Source organism: Aethina tumida, chromosome 3 (assembly GCF_024364675.1).
Source record: "Aethina tumida isolate Nest 87 chromosome 3, icAetTumi1.1, whole genome shotgun sequence".
NCBI classification, from domain to species: Eukaryota; Metazoa; Arthropoda; class Insecta; order Coleoptera; family Nitidulidae; genus Aethina; species Aethina tumida.
In genome coordinates this window covers 25,496,615-25,512,454 of record NC_065437.1, presented here as the reverse complement: position 1 = coordinate 25,512,454, position 15,840 = coordinate 25,496,615, and the positions used below count along the sequence as shown (strand labels likewise).

General features: G+C 34.4%; 1 protein-coding gene across 3 annotated transcripts in view; it reads right to left on the bottom strand.

The window, feature by feature from the left end:
• Positions 1 to 15,840, bottom strand: part of LOC109594390 (uncharacterized) — a 57,779-nt gene that overhangs the window by 766 nt on the left and 41,173 nt on the right. For 2 of the 3 annotated variants that reach the window (XM_049965346.1, XM_049965347.1), the window contains exons 2-11: positions 8,623 to 8,686; positions 4,971 to 5,362; positions 3,760 to 3,969; positions 3,424 to 3,697; positions 2,603 to 2,743; positions 1,909 to 2,084; positions 1,128 to 1,261; positions 534 to 673; positions 253 to 479; positions 4 to 193 (exon numbers count right to left, since the gene is read on the bottom strand). In XM_049965346.1, coding sequence (XP_049821303.1) covers positions 4 to 193; positions 253 to 479; positions 534 to 673; positions 1,128 to 1,261; positions 1,909 to 2,084; positions 2,603 to 2,743; positions 3,424 to 3,697; positions 3,760 to 3,969; positions 4,971 to 5,362; positions 8,623 to 8,686 — 1,948 coding nt within the window. Of the gene's footprint in view, positions 1 to 3; positions 194 to 252; positions 480 to 533; positions 674 to 1,127; positions 1,262 to 1,908; positions 2,085 to 2,602; positions 2,744 to 3,423; positions 3,698 to 3,759; positions 3,970 to 4,970; positions 5,363 to 8,622; positions 8,687 to 13,556; positions 13,586 to 15,840 lie in introns of those variants that run through there. The other variant, XM_020009614.2, reaches the window with a different exon arrangement.

Sequence of the window (15,840 nt, the reverse complement as noted above, 5' to 3'; positions counted from 1 at the left end):
TACCTTTTCCAAAGTCTGCACTTGACAGATCGCTCTTCAAATAGTCTGATTGTTTTTCATCGCCGAAGTCCAAAACGAGAATTTCTTGACTCAGGGTCATGTCTTCTTCTTTCTCTTCATCGGTTACGTTGTTGATGCTTCTCTTCCTTCTGCCCCATGATTCAATTGAATCACGGCCCCATTCACAAACGGCCTGAAGTAATTAATACACATTAGAAAAATCGTAAATATGACGAGCTGTCGTCAACTTACTGGTTCACAAGGTCCAAGACAGTACTTGACGTTACATTGGAAGATCACACCATATGACTCGGTAAATCTGAATGCTTCATAAATTGATTGCAATGCGTTACCATCTGGAGTGAAGGCTGGGAAAATGCTGGGATCAACTGGACAACCTTCGTCGTCGATGATTTGGAAAGTGCTCTTCGAGTCCTTGGCCATAGCAACGCAGCTTCTCGCGAAAATGCCATAAGGAGCTTAAAAATAAAAGTTATTAGTTAAATTAAATGGCATACTTTTAATACACTTACTGTCTTCTGGAATTTCGATCCTGAAAGTGAGTTTGTCTCCAATACGAACAGTTTCGACTTCTCTTTGACGGCTGTCCAAGATGCGGATCCTTGGTGGTGGTGCTTCAGGAGCGGATGTGATACTAATCATCTCAGGATCTCTGTAAATTAGAAAAAAGAATTAGTGTTTTTGTTTTATTAGTTTAAATATGAATGGAAATATAATTAAGCAAAACGAAAATAATTTAATTAAATAGATTAAAAGGCGAAATCCTAATATTAAATCCAACTGAGTCGACAATAATATATATCCTTGACGTAATCTAAATGTTTTAACACGGTACTTATATAAAGCTTTATAGCCTCTATAAAGTAAATCAGATGCTTGGTACCAACACATGATGGTCCGATAGCGAGTTCTTCCACGTTCCATAAAAAATTAAGGTTCGTGATGCGTGATAAATAAAAGTGGCGGATGAACAATTTTTTAAATGGGTCTTGTTATCTGCCCCAAGGAGTTGGATATCCACTGTCTAATTACAGTTCTAAGTATCCAATTAACTAGGGAATAAACGGCCTCCAAACGGCCCATAAGAGATAATGAAATGTGCATACCTAATTGGCATCATTCCGAATGTGATGTTCTTTGACGACATATCGTATGTACACTTCACTTTGTAGATTTTATCTGCTTTGGTCATAACAACGCTGTGATGCTGCAGAACGACTGTGTTGCTGTAGACGCCGGTCTGTAAAAAAAAGAAAATGAATTATGGACGAAGGACCTTCTTAGTTTTTGCTAAGTAGAATTGGAGCACTGTTCATGAATAGATAATGTCTGGTGGTGTGTAGTCCGGTAAACGGAGATTGCAGATTTAAGATTTATGTGGATTAAAAGGGATGTACTATCATGTTACATATATAGGATAGTCAAATTAGAAATCTTACATTGTACATTGTACATTATAAGTTAATTGAATAATAATATAATAATTATAATTATTAAATAAATGATGAATAAACATTTTTAATTCTTAACCCAGATGTTAAATTAAACTTTGCCAAGATATTTAACACATGTGTTTTCCGGAATCGTTCATTGAGTGGCGGCCCACTTATTTATGAGGTTTGTTTACATGACATCGTTTTCGCAGAGTAGCCAGCCTTAAGATGCGATCTGAGGAAGCCATATCGCTTCTTGGACTATCGTATTTCACCTGGCTCATGTCCTTACTCAATAATGCAATTTATTGAGTTAATTGCGCGGTAAAGCACAACAAAAGAGCCGAACAGCCTTGTTTGCGTCACAGGTCCATTGTTCCTGCGACGCTGGTCCATAAATAGCGCGAAGGGAATCGCGCAGCATCAACAATTAATATCGCCGCATGTTGCTTACCACCGACTGAGTGTTGCAGTCCTGTCCAGTCATGGTCAGATCGAGCCTGAACAGATCGCTGTTGATAACGTCGACGTTGCAAGTCTCGGATCGACCCAGGGCATAAATTCTTCCGTTGAAAGGCTTGTTGGTTCTGACTTGGACCGCGATCCTTGTATCCTTACAGTTTACGGACACTAGAAACAAAAAAATGTTGGTTAATTGTGTATCTTAGCAGGACATAATGGGTCGTCTCCCACGATTAAGAATTAAAGTAGAAATTCCATATTACTAACTAACTTAGTGTTATTCAATGTAAAAAATATAAAAAATGGTTCTTGTTATTATTATCATTAAATAGCATCCAGGATTTCCTCGATTAACATAAGTCTTCAGTGTGATGGACAAATAGGAAAGTAGATAAACACACAGTAGCAATTATTATGGCATGATAGTGATTAACTTATGTAATATACAAAAAGGATAATAGACTACTAATACTCGATAAAAAACAGAATAATAATGATAGCTTTAGGTGCATACATTCGATAAACAATAACATGTAAAACTCGAGTTTACTGTCGGTCGTAAACTGCTATTGAAATTTAATTAAAGTTAGTGGGAAAATCAATTTCAAGATGACCTGTAATGTTCACCATAAAATTTACATATAGAAGGTTGAAGTAGTAAAATATTTTAGGAAACTGAAACTTACCGTCGTAGCATGTTCCTGTTTTGTCGCAGTTTACGTCTGTTCGTGATAAGTTGTTCAATGTAGGATCTTCAGTGGCTTCGAACACGACGGGCAGTGTATTATCAGATGGAGCACCAGACGGTGAAGAAGCCGCAGTTGATTCTGCAACAAATACGTAATTAGTATGGAAACTTATAATAAAGTAATGTAATTTTGTTATAAGATATAAATAATTCATAGGAAAATTGCGTTGTTCCTCCATTGAACATTGGATCCATGAACTTCATTAATTTTAGTCGGATTTCCTTTAAATTCTCAAAGCATATTTAATATTCCATCATGTTTAAATCCCAGAGTACAAAGTGAAAACTCGAAGACAAACGCGGTTTGTAATTCTTCATCGCAGATATCTGAGTTCTCCGGATTGTCTGAGATTCTCGTCTTAATTGGCGCGTTATTGCATTTAATTGTGGAGCATCAGTCCGAGTGGAATCTGAATGCTCAATGAGTTCCTTTATGTTATTTCTGGGATTTATGCTACGTTGTGTTTTATGGCCATGGTTGCATGAAGTTCATTGTTGTAATTCAATCTGTCGAGATAATGGTGGGTTATTGTCTTCTGAGGGAACGCATAAGAATTCTAGTTTTATTACCATGCGAAATATATGTCAAAGATTACGTTTTACTGGGCCCTTAAACACATAATTGAACATTGTAGGCTGGGGAAATGCATAAACTATGTTATTCCATCATTTCCAAAAGATTTACGAGAAGGAGGAAATTTAACGCTAGCATTAAAAGTAATACATTACTATAAAAGATTGCCACATAATGCAACTTACTTTCACAAGTATTTTCGAAATAGCTTCCAATCCTTTCTCCGTTATCAATGAGTGGTCTGTCTGCGTTTAAATATGTGCTGGGTCCGTCGGGAAGAGTCTTGTGATCCAAGTGGAAGAGTTGACAGTTGTATTGGGAGCCCTGTGGTGTACCTTTGTAGAGGAAGGATCTGCACAAAAATTCGTTTTCTATTTCGCAGGCCAATCTGCAAGCGGCCTCGCTTGTAACTTGCAATTCCTTGTCGGTGTAGTAGTGAAGTCCGGCATATTGGGCAACCTTCAGAAACACCAAGATAAAATTTAGTTTCTTCATTATGTTACTGATTTTAAATGGACTACCTTGTCATCAGCGACTCCGATTCTTGGGGTTTGGAAGACACGATTTCCTTTACAAGCCTGGTTACCCTTCAGACATAAATTCTCGAAGTAATCAACTCCTTGTGCGTCAACGAATTGTACGAACTGGCCGGTTGTTCTGCGGTCGGTGTCACTCAGTTGACATTGTAGAGTTACGTAGTTGTATTCTACTGAACGGCACGTGAAGCGATGCTGTAACAAGATAAGGTATTTTAGTTTAGTGTTGAAGGAACAGAATTAGTTTAGCAAGCAATGTGCATCAAAATTTAAAAAATATGTAATTTTTGAGATGGTATAAACTGTTGTTTATCTTAACACATAAATCAGAATGCACAAAGCTCAGTGTATAATTCCAATAGTTGTTGCTTTCTGGTCCATTACCCACGTCCGCCAGTTTTTCCAGTCCGATCTTAAATCTGAAAAACATCTCGGGCTGTAATCAAACATCAGATCGGTATCGCGATCATTATAATAAACTGCTCGGCTAATGCAGAATGGGCAAAACAACAAGCCGAGCCTCGGTTTACACTGTCTTCTGGTATTAAGTTGTTAGATCATCAGCGTCAGACCGTTGATATTTCAGTTTCGCAGTAGCAACTAGCGACAGGTGAAACGACGCTCGAACAAGATCGACTCGATTAGATTTAGTTTTGCGATTGCATGTCTCCATTTCCCCTTCGTTTAATTTGCGACAATTAGCGGTGAATGATGAAAGAGTGCGCGTAGAGAAAATTAAAGAGTGCGGAGTTTCCAGAGATAATGAACCGGATTCCGCCCGCATTTTATGCAGATTAATTGAGATCTGGATGTGACGAAAAAAATCGATTTAATGAGCCCCGGGTACTGGCGATTTTTGTGTGGGTTCCACATTCATCCTTAATTAGAATTTTTTACTACCATTACAACCATCTAAAATATCCTAATCCTTTACAATTATTATGATGAATTTATTTATTTAACAATAAATTCGTATTAATTATCTTGGGCGTAATAAACTTAAATAACATCCTCGTTTTATTGCAAATTGGCTTTAAAGCCGTTCATGTGGTGTAATTGATTGCTTGCTTATCTTTGTGATTAAAATAAAATTTTAATTATCGGTCGGTATCTGTATCTTTAATGTGGTCGGTTGCAACCTACGCGATAGTGGATGGTTTATCGCAGTAATTTGAGAAGAAATTTTTAAATTTTACCTCATTCAAACAAGCCGCCAAACAGGCTTCTTTCGTGGAAGTGTAAATCAAGGCGTTGTCCAAGCCCCTGATCATCTTGTTGGGCACCCTTTCGAAAGACCACGGCCTCAGGCACACGTTTTCCGACCTCAGCTGCATCTTGGTCATGTAGTACATGTTTACCGACCTCTGGGGCGCCGCTGATGGATTGTTGGCAGACGTTTCGTTTTGCAGTTGGCACAGGGTCTCCTGGACCGGGATCAACGGATTCAGCACGAAGCTGAACGCCGCTGCTTGACAGTCGGGTTCCTCCCGACACCAACCCTGACATTCGTACAGGCTGAGGTTCTTGACTGTGTAGTATGTGTTCCCTCTGTAGTCGAAGTCTGTGAGTTTCTCGAAGGCTATTCTTCCTGTAAATAATAACAAAAATGATTGAGTGTATGGGTTACAGCACAATAGAAAAGTGATTGTTGTGATAACATGTAATGGAAGAGAATAATTAATTATTGTATCAAGTTCCAGTTAAACCAGAAGCTTATCAAACATATTCCCATGGCATTACCCAACATCGCGGGACCGTGAACCAGCCAGCTACTGTACAACTAGGAAGAATAAATTTTCTCACAGGTAATTCAGACTGTTCGTTCGCAATAAACGCAACATAATGAAACTTAATTAATAATTAGTTCGATTTTCTGATTCAATTAAAAGGGATCGATAATGCTGGCTGGGACTAACGTTAAGTGCATCCTGGATATGCACTTTATGAACGACCGACCTAATCAATGCTCCTATAAAATGCACAAGCCATTAATTATGAAATGAAGTTAATTATCCCAAGAACGTCAATTTGATTTTCTAATCAATATCTTTGTGAACGTATATATTTGACGGGGGAGTTTATGGTGTAAAAAGAAAACAGTCTCATATAATTATCGGCAATTTAGTTTTGTTATACAATTAACGGTGGAATTAATGTAAAACTGCCAAGCGGCGGAATCATTGGTAATACTAATTAAAGTAAAATGCGCCAATTTAACAATTTAATTATCTACTTCCTAAAACGAGTCCAAAGTTAACGGTTGATTCACATTACAGTACATAGTTTCGTTTCGAGTACACAGCCAAAAAATACATTAAAGCGAGGCTTAACGACCTACAACAACCGTAATGTCCACGACATGCTTGGTTAAAGTGTTAACGACTAAATACAATAAACCTTTTTTTTCACTTCTTCCGATGTCCATCAAAACGGAAGAAATGAGTTTAAATATAAAGACAGAGACAATATGCTTCAAACATCCGTTTATTTACGTTCGAGAGTTCCCAGGATCGCCACTACTTTGTATTTTACACATTCATCGTGAAACAATAGGAATTGAAAGTGCTAAAAGCAATGATAATGTGGCTGTGAAAATAGTTATTTACATTCTTCAATACAATTTTAAATTAGTAACAGGCAATAAAATTTATTCTTTTTTTTCAGCACTCTTCCTCAATATAAAAATAAAATGCCACACCGTGTGATTTTTTATTATTTAATGTATTTATTTCTGCTGGAGACCTCTTTGTTTCCTGCATTCAGGTCGTCAGCGCAATCAGCAATTTACAATTTCATGCAGTTTTTAATGCCCTGCCGTTAACAATAAGTTGCAATATATTTTTTTCGATTTAATAATCCACACTGACATTTTCATTTCATTTCAAGAAAAACATGAGCGTCGCACATAATTAAAATAATTCGTTGATGTTCTGCACCGGAATGGTCGATCTAACCATTTCGTGTCGTTCAGGTATCATCTCCATCAATTTCCAGCAAGCGGCCCATAAACAACTGGCCTTTGAACAGGAAAGATTTGTTTTATTTATGTGCTTATATCCCCCGAGTGCGAATCTGATATAACTGTACGCTATACGGTAACGTATACTGGGAAGACGACCATTTGCATGTGTGTGACTTTCCTAATTTGGTCCGGGAACTCGCAGCACTGCTGATAGTGCCACAGTGAATTATTATGCGGGAATTAATTGATTGGACTCTCGGAAAATGCAGGCCGAAACTTGATTGGGAAATTAAAAAAAAATTGTACGTTCGATTGTGTGTTTAAATTATCATTTAAAACAGTTTTAACAAGTTTTGATAAAATTATGTGAAAATATTGATATCTATTTTATTTTACAACTAGTTGTTGTGTAAAATTAGAGTATATGTAGATTTTCATTAAAATTAACATTTTATATGTGTAATTTATGTAATAAATCAATAAATTGTCATAAAAAGAGACTTCTATGATGGATCAAACAGCGAACTTGTTAGTTTTTTGCTTCAAAACTCCTTTGGTACCAAAGTCAAAATTATATTCTTCTTGATACTTGACAATATAGATGTTTCGCTCAAGCATTCTGGTCCCAAAACACATAACTGTTATTAGAACGGAATTAATTGATTGGACTTTCAGAAAATGCAGGCCAAAATTTGATTGGGAAATTATAAAAAAAATGTACGGTCGATTGTGTGTTTAAATTATCATTTAAAGGAGTTTTAACAGAAAAAATATTATGTCATTATAGAGTACAGCAGTACATTTACACAAAATTGTTTTAAACGAATATAAATAAATGTTTCTACAAGTCTCTATAAAATATATGTGAATATATTGATAAATACTTTATTTTACAATTACTTATTCTGTAGAATTGGAGCATAGGTAGATTTTCATTACAATTAATTAATTTTAATATTTTATATGTATAAATTATGTAATAAATCAATAAACTGTAATAAAATGAGACGACTATGGTGGATCAAACATCAAACTTATGAAGAATGATTGGTATTTTGCTTCAAAACTCCTCTGGTATCAAAATCAAAAACATAAGCTTCTTGGACACTTTATTATTTCTACAAGTTTGGATAAAATTATGTGAAAATATTAATAAAAACTTCATTTTTCAATTACTTGTGCTGTATGTTTTCATTTCAATTAATTAACATTAATATTTTATGTATGTAATTTATGTAATAAATTATGAATTGCCATAAAAAGAGACTTCTGTGGTGGATTAAACTTCAAAAATAAGAAAAATAATTAGTTTTTTGCTTCAAAACTCTTCTGGCACTAAAGTCAAAATTATGATCTTCTTGGAAAAAAAATGTACGTTTGATTCTGTGTTTAAATTATAATTTAACACAGTTTTCATAGAAAAATACTGTCATTCTATTGTACAACAGTAGATTTACACAAGATTGTTTCAAATGAATATAAATAATTGTTTCTATATGTTTGGATAAAATTATGTGAAAATATTCATAAATACTTTATTTCACATTTACTTGTTGTGTAGGAATGGAGAATAGGTAGATTTTCATTATAATTAATTAAAATTAATATTTTATATATGTAATTTATGCAATAAATCAATATATTGTTATAAAAAGAGTCTTCTAAGGTAAATCAAACATCAAACTTATGAAAAATCATTAGTTTTTTATTTAAAACTCCTCCGGCACCATAGTCAAAGTTGCTGGTACATTTTTATTATAATAATTTAAAATTAATATTTTATATGTATAATTTATGTAATAAATCAATAAATTGCCTTATAAAAAATTGTTAGTTTTTCCATTTTAACATGGTTAATCTAATTTCAAAATAATGGTCAAACTTACCTAAAATTCCATTACAATTAATTACGACTAGAATCAGGCCTAAGACTATACTGTGTCGCGTCATCTGCAAAAGAAAAAACAATCAATTAACATTCATAATATCAATTAACGTGAAATTAAAATTGTTTAATGCAAAGCGTACCGTTTAAGCAAATAAATATTTTAACATATTCAGTGAGCACGAACATTTTACCTTAGTAGAATACTTATTCAATACCTGAATTAAATAAATGTTTCCGTAACGCTATGATAACGGTACAAATAAATTATTTTCCTATTCAGATCGTCGTTAATGCGACGACGGCATTAAACAAATATTAAAATGCCCAACTAATAAAACGACGTTTACGATTTATACTGGAATGAAACGAAACCATTTAGTAACACAGCCAAACACAACGCCAGATGACTGGACATAATTTTTCAACTAGTCCGACATTATGTTAAACATGACAGCAGAAGGTACCCGGTAGCGTCTACGAGCTGAATAAATTACGTTCTGTTATTAACAATTTTTCACACTTTTCTCGTCTACGAATTTAATTCTGAAAACGCTGCATCTGATGGAAGAACGGTTATGCAATCAGCTTCGGTGATGGGTGTCTATTTAAATAAATGCGTCTATCATGTTACACGGAAAGGAAAATATAAATTACATGCGTGAAATTTTAATAGGTTTGAATTATTAAATCTTCCACAGCTTATGTTTCCTATATGCGTATGTACAAAAATGGTCTGGTGTAATTGGTTATGAAATAGTTATTAAGTCTCTACAGAGGTACGGAACAGTTAGTCGTATTTCCCAAGACAATCCAAACTCAAAATATAGTCTTTACGGTTATTTAAGCACCTTCGTTTTTTCTTTCAGGTTCGCGTTTCCTAAGCGCAAAATCATGTTCGTCCTAATGATTTCCTTATTGATGGAAACACTTTCCAATAAACGTTTGAGTGGACCAATTATCCTTGGGTAAGTAAATGAATACTAATTTTCCGCAGACAAGATACGTGTTGTCTGGATAATAGGGAAATTAGTTTGATGCATAACGTTTCATAAAATTAACATACTGTGTGTTAAAGATTGGGTTATTCCATTTTTTTAGAAAAATATTAACTTATTACCAAGTAATAATTGATTAAACAATTTGTCAATAATTTTAAAGCATAAATTATCAGAAGCTAAAACTGGGTCGAACACTCTCTTTGATTAAGACACTCATTGACGCAACGGTGCATCCCAGGCGAACTGAATCTGAGGTCTTAGTTTATTAAGAGTTCGTGGAGGGCGTTGTAAATTCGTTAAGCGTCGCCCCATCATATGGCTAAGGCAGTAAATTCACATCGAGGCTTCTAGAAAGTTTAATATATTCCTGGCAATATGTGCAGGGGTATTATCTTGCTGAAAAATTAGTCCGAGATCTCTATTTATGTAGGGAAGAAAATAAGGCACCAAAACGTCATCCACATATCGCAAATTTTAATCATTTCTTATTTCAATACGTTCGTTAAGTTAATTTCATATTCCTTAGAGAATAACTTGCATGATTATGCTTCAAAACACCTCTGGCACCAAATTCAAAATTATGATCTTCTCGGACACTTGGCAATATAGATGTTCAGCTCAGGCATGTATTCTAGTCCCATAACACATAACTGTCAATAGAACGGACATCGTCTGATAAAACGAGAAATCAACAGTATCCTCCAGTTTACAAATCACCAGTTGGCCACAATACAGTTTACATTTTTGTAAAACTTAATCGGATAATCACCCATTTCTTATTCATCTGTAGTCAGCCATGCAATTCGAAAATAACAGCCCATCAAGTTTTACAACGGCAATCTATTCGATTTTCTGCAAATCCGCCGATAGATGGTCGAAACTGCGCACATTTTTCCACCATTCCTAAGTACGTAAACCGGTTAAGACGGTGTGTTTCAATATTATGAGACAGATATAGGAAATTAATGGCGGTCGGACACGCAACGAAAGATGTCCGTGCAGGGATAATGCTGTAATTGCTAATTGGAACGAAAAGTGCAACGTGAAAGAATCCAATCGAATTTTTGTCAACTGCAAATGGTATTTCTTACAATAATGCCGTGGCATTAACGGCGTGGAATCCCGCAAATTAATGGGCATTAGTCACTTGTATGCCATATTGTGTGGCACACACCGATAATGGAAAGTCCACTGGATCACTTCTTACATCTGCAACTCCTCCAATTAAATATTCGAATCCTTTTGGGCACAAACGACCGAATAATCACGTGCAACATCCTGAGCACCGCAACAGTTAATTTTCAGTTTCAACTCGCTGTTTTAACACGAGAAATAATAGATCCAGCATCAGGATTTGCATAATCAAGAGGCAATCAAACATCTCCATACGTACGTACATTCGTCGTAATTACGTTTCCGGGTTGATTAGGCGGCGTTTTCACATGAGAAGACTCTCGATCGAAAAATTTCCTGTAGGCAGCCATTATTAATTCAGGAACGGCCCATGGCAATAGTGTGTTATCTAACATTGCATGATTATGGATGTAAATTTCGAAGCTCGGAAGCTGAAATGATCTGCTTTGTATGCGTCTGCGACAACTGTTATGTTAAACATCAATTAGAGAAGCGAAGTCTCGTTACCGCCGGCATAACAATAACTCCTACACTCAAAGTCACGTCGATGTTGAGAAGGTGAAGCGTTACAAAATAATAACTAACTACTAAAAATATGTACAAGGTGTGTATGCAAACGGCTGCGTTAATCAGAATTAATTAAGAGTACCTTTCTTGTTCCAAATTGTGCTAAGAATATGAAAGGTGAATAGTTTTAAAATATATTCAGTAACGTGGAAAATAGGGCGAGAAAAAGAGGAGAAATCACAGGATTCTATGCCTTTGTAACAGTATGGAAAAAAATTATTATATTGAATTGTAGTCATGTTTCTTAGGATAAGGCAAACCAAATTTAAATATGATTGGATTAAAGATTACAAAAATATGAGGAAGAAACAATTTTTTAAATTTAAATTTGAGGGGCTGTATCTTCTTCAGGAGAAGGAGGAGAAACTTCAGAAAAAAGTATTATTAAGATTTTCTTCATTATTAGTGTTCTAACTGCTTTAAATTGTAAATAAACAACTTTATTTACTATTTATTGTATTTTATTGATTAATATTATTTGTATTAAGATATTTTAAACTATCATCACCTACTTTGTTTCTGTAAAAATAAAATTACATAACTAGATTCAATAATAGTTCAAGTTTTCACTGATGAAACCAGCTTCAATAGAACTGAGATTAATAAGGAAGTAGTTACATAGATTTCAATAATGAAATTAGTTCGTCTTATATGTGAAGAACCAGATTATCTCTGTTAAATATCCTCTATTTAAATTTTTCCTAGTAATTAATTGAAAATTATTATCTTTTCATAGAAATTTAATGACCATAGAAAATACGAATTGTACATACTCAATTTGGAGTAAAAAAAATATTTAGAGTATTAACTACTTCCTAACTGCGGAATAAATCATTTTCAAGTTAATGAGCTATGTGAAAAACAATGTAATTTATGTGGGAATATTCTGCTAACTGCTGTCAAATTTTTACTACTCATTTTAGAAACGCCTTGTATATACAGTACCAGTCATAAGTAAACCAACAAATTTATATTTAATAAAAGAACTCTATCAGCTAATATATATTGATATAAATTAAAAAGAATGAGAACTGTAGTGTTATAAAATAAAACAAGGAGTCAGAAATAAAGTAACAAAATAAAGTACCTAGATGTTTAATATATTTTATTAGTATTAGCAGATAATTCTTTATTACTTCTTGACATCTTTTAATGGAAGAAACAAGGTTATCAATTGTTCTTGGAAACAATAAGATTTTTAACTTTACTTAGTATTAACTAACCACCGTAAGCAGGAACTACTAAAGACAAACTAAAATTAAATGATTTATAACTGTGTTGCTTTACTTTTGACTGTTCATAAAAAATTTATAAAAACAGATTATATTTAAATTCATGTGTGATATCAAAAAAAATATCATCAAGTTATAACTGATACTAAAATATATTTCCTTGATATCATCCTATTTGTATATGTATTTAATAAAAATATGTTTGTTGCTTTACTTTTGACTGGTACTGTATATACGAAAATCGGTGTTAAGTCAAATAAAGCAAATTTCCTTCATGTTTTGAATGACGTGACATGACAAACACGATTGGAAAATAATAAATGGGTGCATGTTATTAATTAGGGTTTGTGCATCTCCGGCTTAGAACGTGTCAGTCTCGAAAAAAGTTTTCAGCCAGAGATTACCAATTACGGAAAACACTGAAGGCAAGACCAGACGCACACACTCGGTTATAAAGTATGTTGCTCATAGGCCCCTAGAAACCAGGCACCTTACAGTTAGTGTAACAGTTAATTAAATTATTTATTACTGTCCGGCATATGCGTTCGAGTCTATTAAATTAATTAATGGTATGTCGACTGCCTTCACTTAGAACAAATCAGATCGATTGAATTGTTAAAAATCTCCAGGCAGAAAGTAGTTTTTTAATATCTGAATGAACGATAGATTAATTACATCACTTTCGAACAAAAAATAAAAAAAAAAACTAAACACAATTTGACTGTGAGCAACAAGTTAATTATGTTATAAGAACTCAGAATCCTCAAGAGATAATTTCCTTCGGAATTATTTTTCCTGGCTCGTTATATCGTGAATGCCGTCTCGCTTTAGGAAGTGATTTATTCTATAAATTGGCATCCTTCAAAGCGAGCTGAGGCAGACGAGTGTAACCTATTGCGTTTCGTGTGTTGAAAATAGAGCGATTGTCATCGTCGAACGAACCAGTTCCCATGACAAATGACAGCACGAATTGTACCGAACGTGATATGGAATTCGAATACCTTTTGTTGCAGTTCGTCAAAACTCGCGGAGCCATTTAAATTCGCCGGGGCTGACGGGCCTGACGTACCGTTGAGTTGAGGCGAAACGTGTCCGTGTTTCTTTTTTTTCTTCTTTCTTTCTTTTCTGCATTTGTTGCAGTTTAGTCAACGAGAGTAAATTGTATACGGCCGTGTTTCCCTGTTCGTTAATTTTAGTTTCCGTAAATCGGCGACTGACGTAGGCAATTTGGCATTCAGGAGCTTCTAAATTCTTCCGAAATTCTTGGTGGAGGTATTTTTTTTCAATATTTAATATGAACAGATGGTTGATATGCCGAAACCACAAGGAGTAAGTGTTGTGCTAATTCATCCGATAAACTGTCCACTGTCTCGCACAAAGCCAATAAAAACAAAATTTGCATGAATTCACATGGAGCATATTGTCGAAGATAAAAGATTCGCATTTATTTTCAGATATCATTCTGGCATATGAAGTATGTGAGTATTCTTCTATAAACAATGCCTGACGGTTGTATAGGCAGGTAAGTTCTAACTGTACATGAACAACGATTTATGTGACTTTTATACATTTTACGTTCAGCATTTTAATACAAGCACATCCTACATTGTTCAGTAGAAATGTGGAGATTCATTTTAATTATAATTAATCATTGTTTAAAATATATTATTAAAGTAAAAGATTTTATGACTTTTATGACTTAATTACCAGAGTCATTAATTTTTTACCAACAATTATTGTCAAGAACGTTATTGCTCTTTTTGTTAATTGGTTCCTTAGTGATGACTACTCCATCAAATTTTAATGTGTTTTTTATATTAACTCATTTGGTCATTTTTTCAGGCCTTGAATAAAGTATGAATAAGAAGCAAATTTATCCATTTTCTTATTTCACTTCAAGCAAGACCAAAGCAAAGAGACAGAATGAATCAGTAAATAACGAGACAAGAACCTTGAAGATGATGAGCACTGAGGGCTGCCATCTGATAATGACAACGACCAATTAAAGCCTTCAGATGAAGCCAATTCGTACTCCATTGTTCGAGAGCTTGCTGATGAATTAGATGTAACTTATACTACCATTTTTAATCACCTAAAATAGATTAGAAAGACCAAAAAGCTCGACTAAGTTCAGATACTATACGAGAATAGGCAATGTTCAGCTCAATAGTTGAACTTCAAACAGATTGTAAAACACTTTCCAAAAATGAAATTGCACCAGAAGAAGGTTATGCTTACTGTTTAGTGGTCTGTCATTTCAGCTTCCTGAATTCTAATGAAACAATTATGCGGGTTAAGTACTGCCAACAAATCGATGAAATGAACCAGAAATTGCAACGTATATGCTTGTCATTGATCAACAGAAAGGGACGAACTCTTCATCATGACAATGCTCACCCACATGTCGCACAACTGAAACTGCAGAAGTTGGAAGAACTTGGATACGAAAGTCTGCCTCATCTGTCATAGTCACCAAACCTTTTGCCAACTTATTATCACTTTTTCAAACATTTCGACAACTTGCTACACAAGAAATGCTTTTTCAACGACGTCGTTTACAGCACCTCAGAGTTCCACTGGTATAAATAAACTTGTATTAACATAATTAATATGATTAAACTGAGATTTCAGCATTTTAAGTTTGAAAAACTCAATAACTTTCCTGACAACCTAACATTTGTAAGTAAGGTGTTGAACTTATTGAGATGCATCCATCTTGTAACTGGAGTTTGAGTCAAGTCATATTTTACAAGCAATTTGATCTAGACATTTAACCGAAGTAAATTGAGTCTACGCCACTAATCATTCAGTAATCACCGAATACCCCGCCATTATAGTAAATTTATATTCCATTGCACAAGAAGATATTACGTCCAATTAAGTCGGCGAAAGACAATTTCGTCAAACGTTTAATTCGTCGTTTGTGAAGTAAATCAGGCAATTTCAAGTCCATTTCCTTTTGTCAATACGTAGGAGTGTCCGCTCTTAATGCATGTGGTTAAGTAAACACGAGGAATTAGCCGTTAGTTAAAAAAACATTGACTTTTTTCCTAAAGCTTATTACAATGAGAACGACGGTGATGATGATGACTTTATGTCGGGATTTTGAGGTCTTTAAAATTACCTTGTTGAATAAAAAAAGTGATGAAAATCATGATTTAATTAAGGCCGTTCCCAATGGACATCAACATCTAATCACAGTTTATGATTACTGAATTAGCGGCGTGAACTCAATTTACTTTGGCACAATGTCTAGACGAAATCGCCAGCAAAGTGGAACGTCGT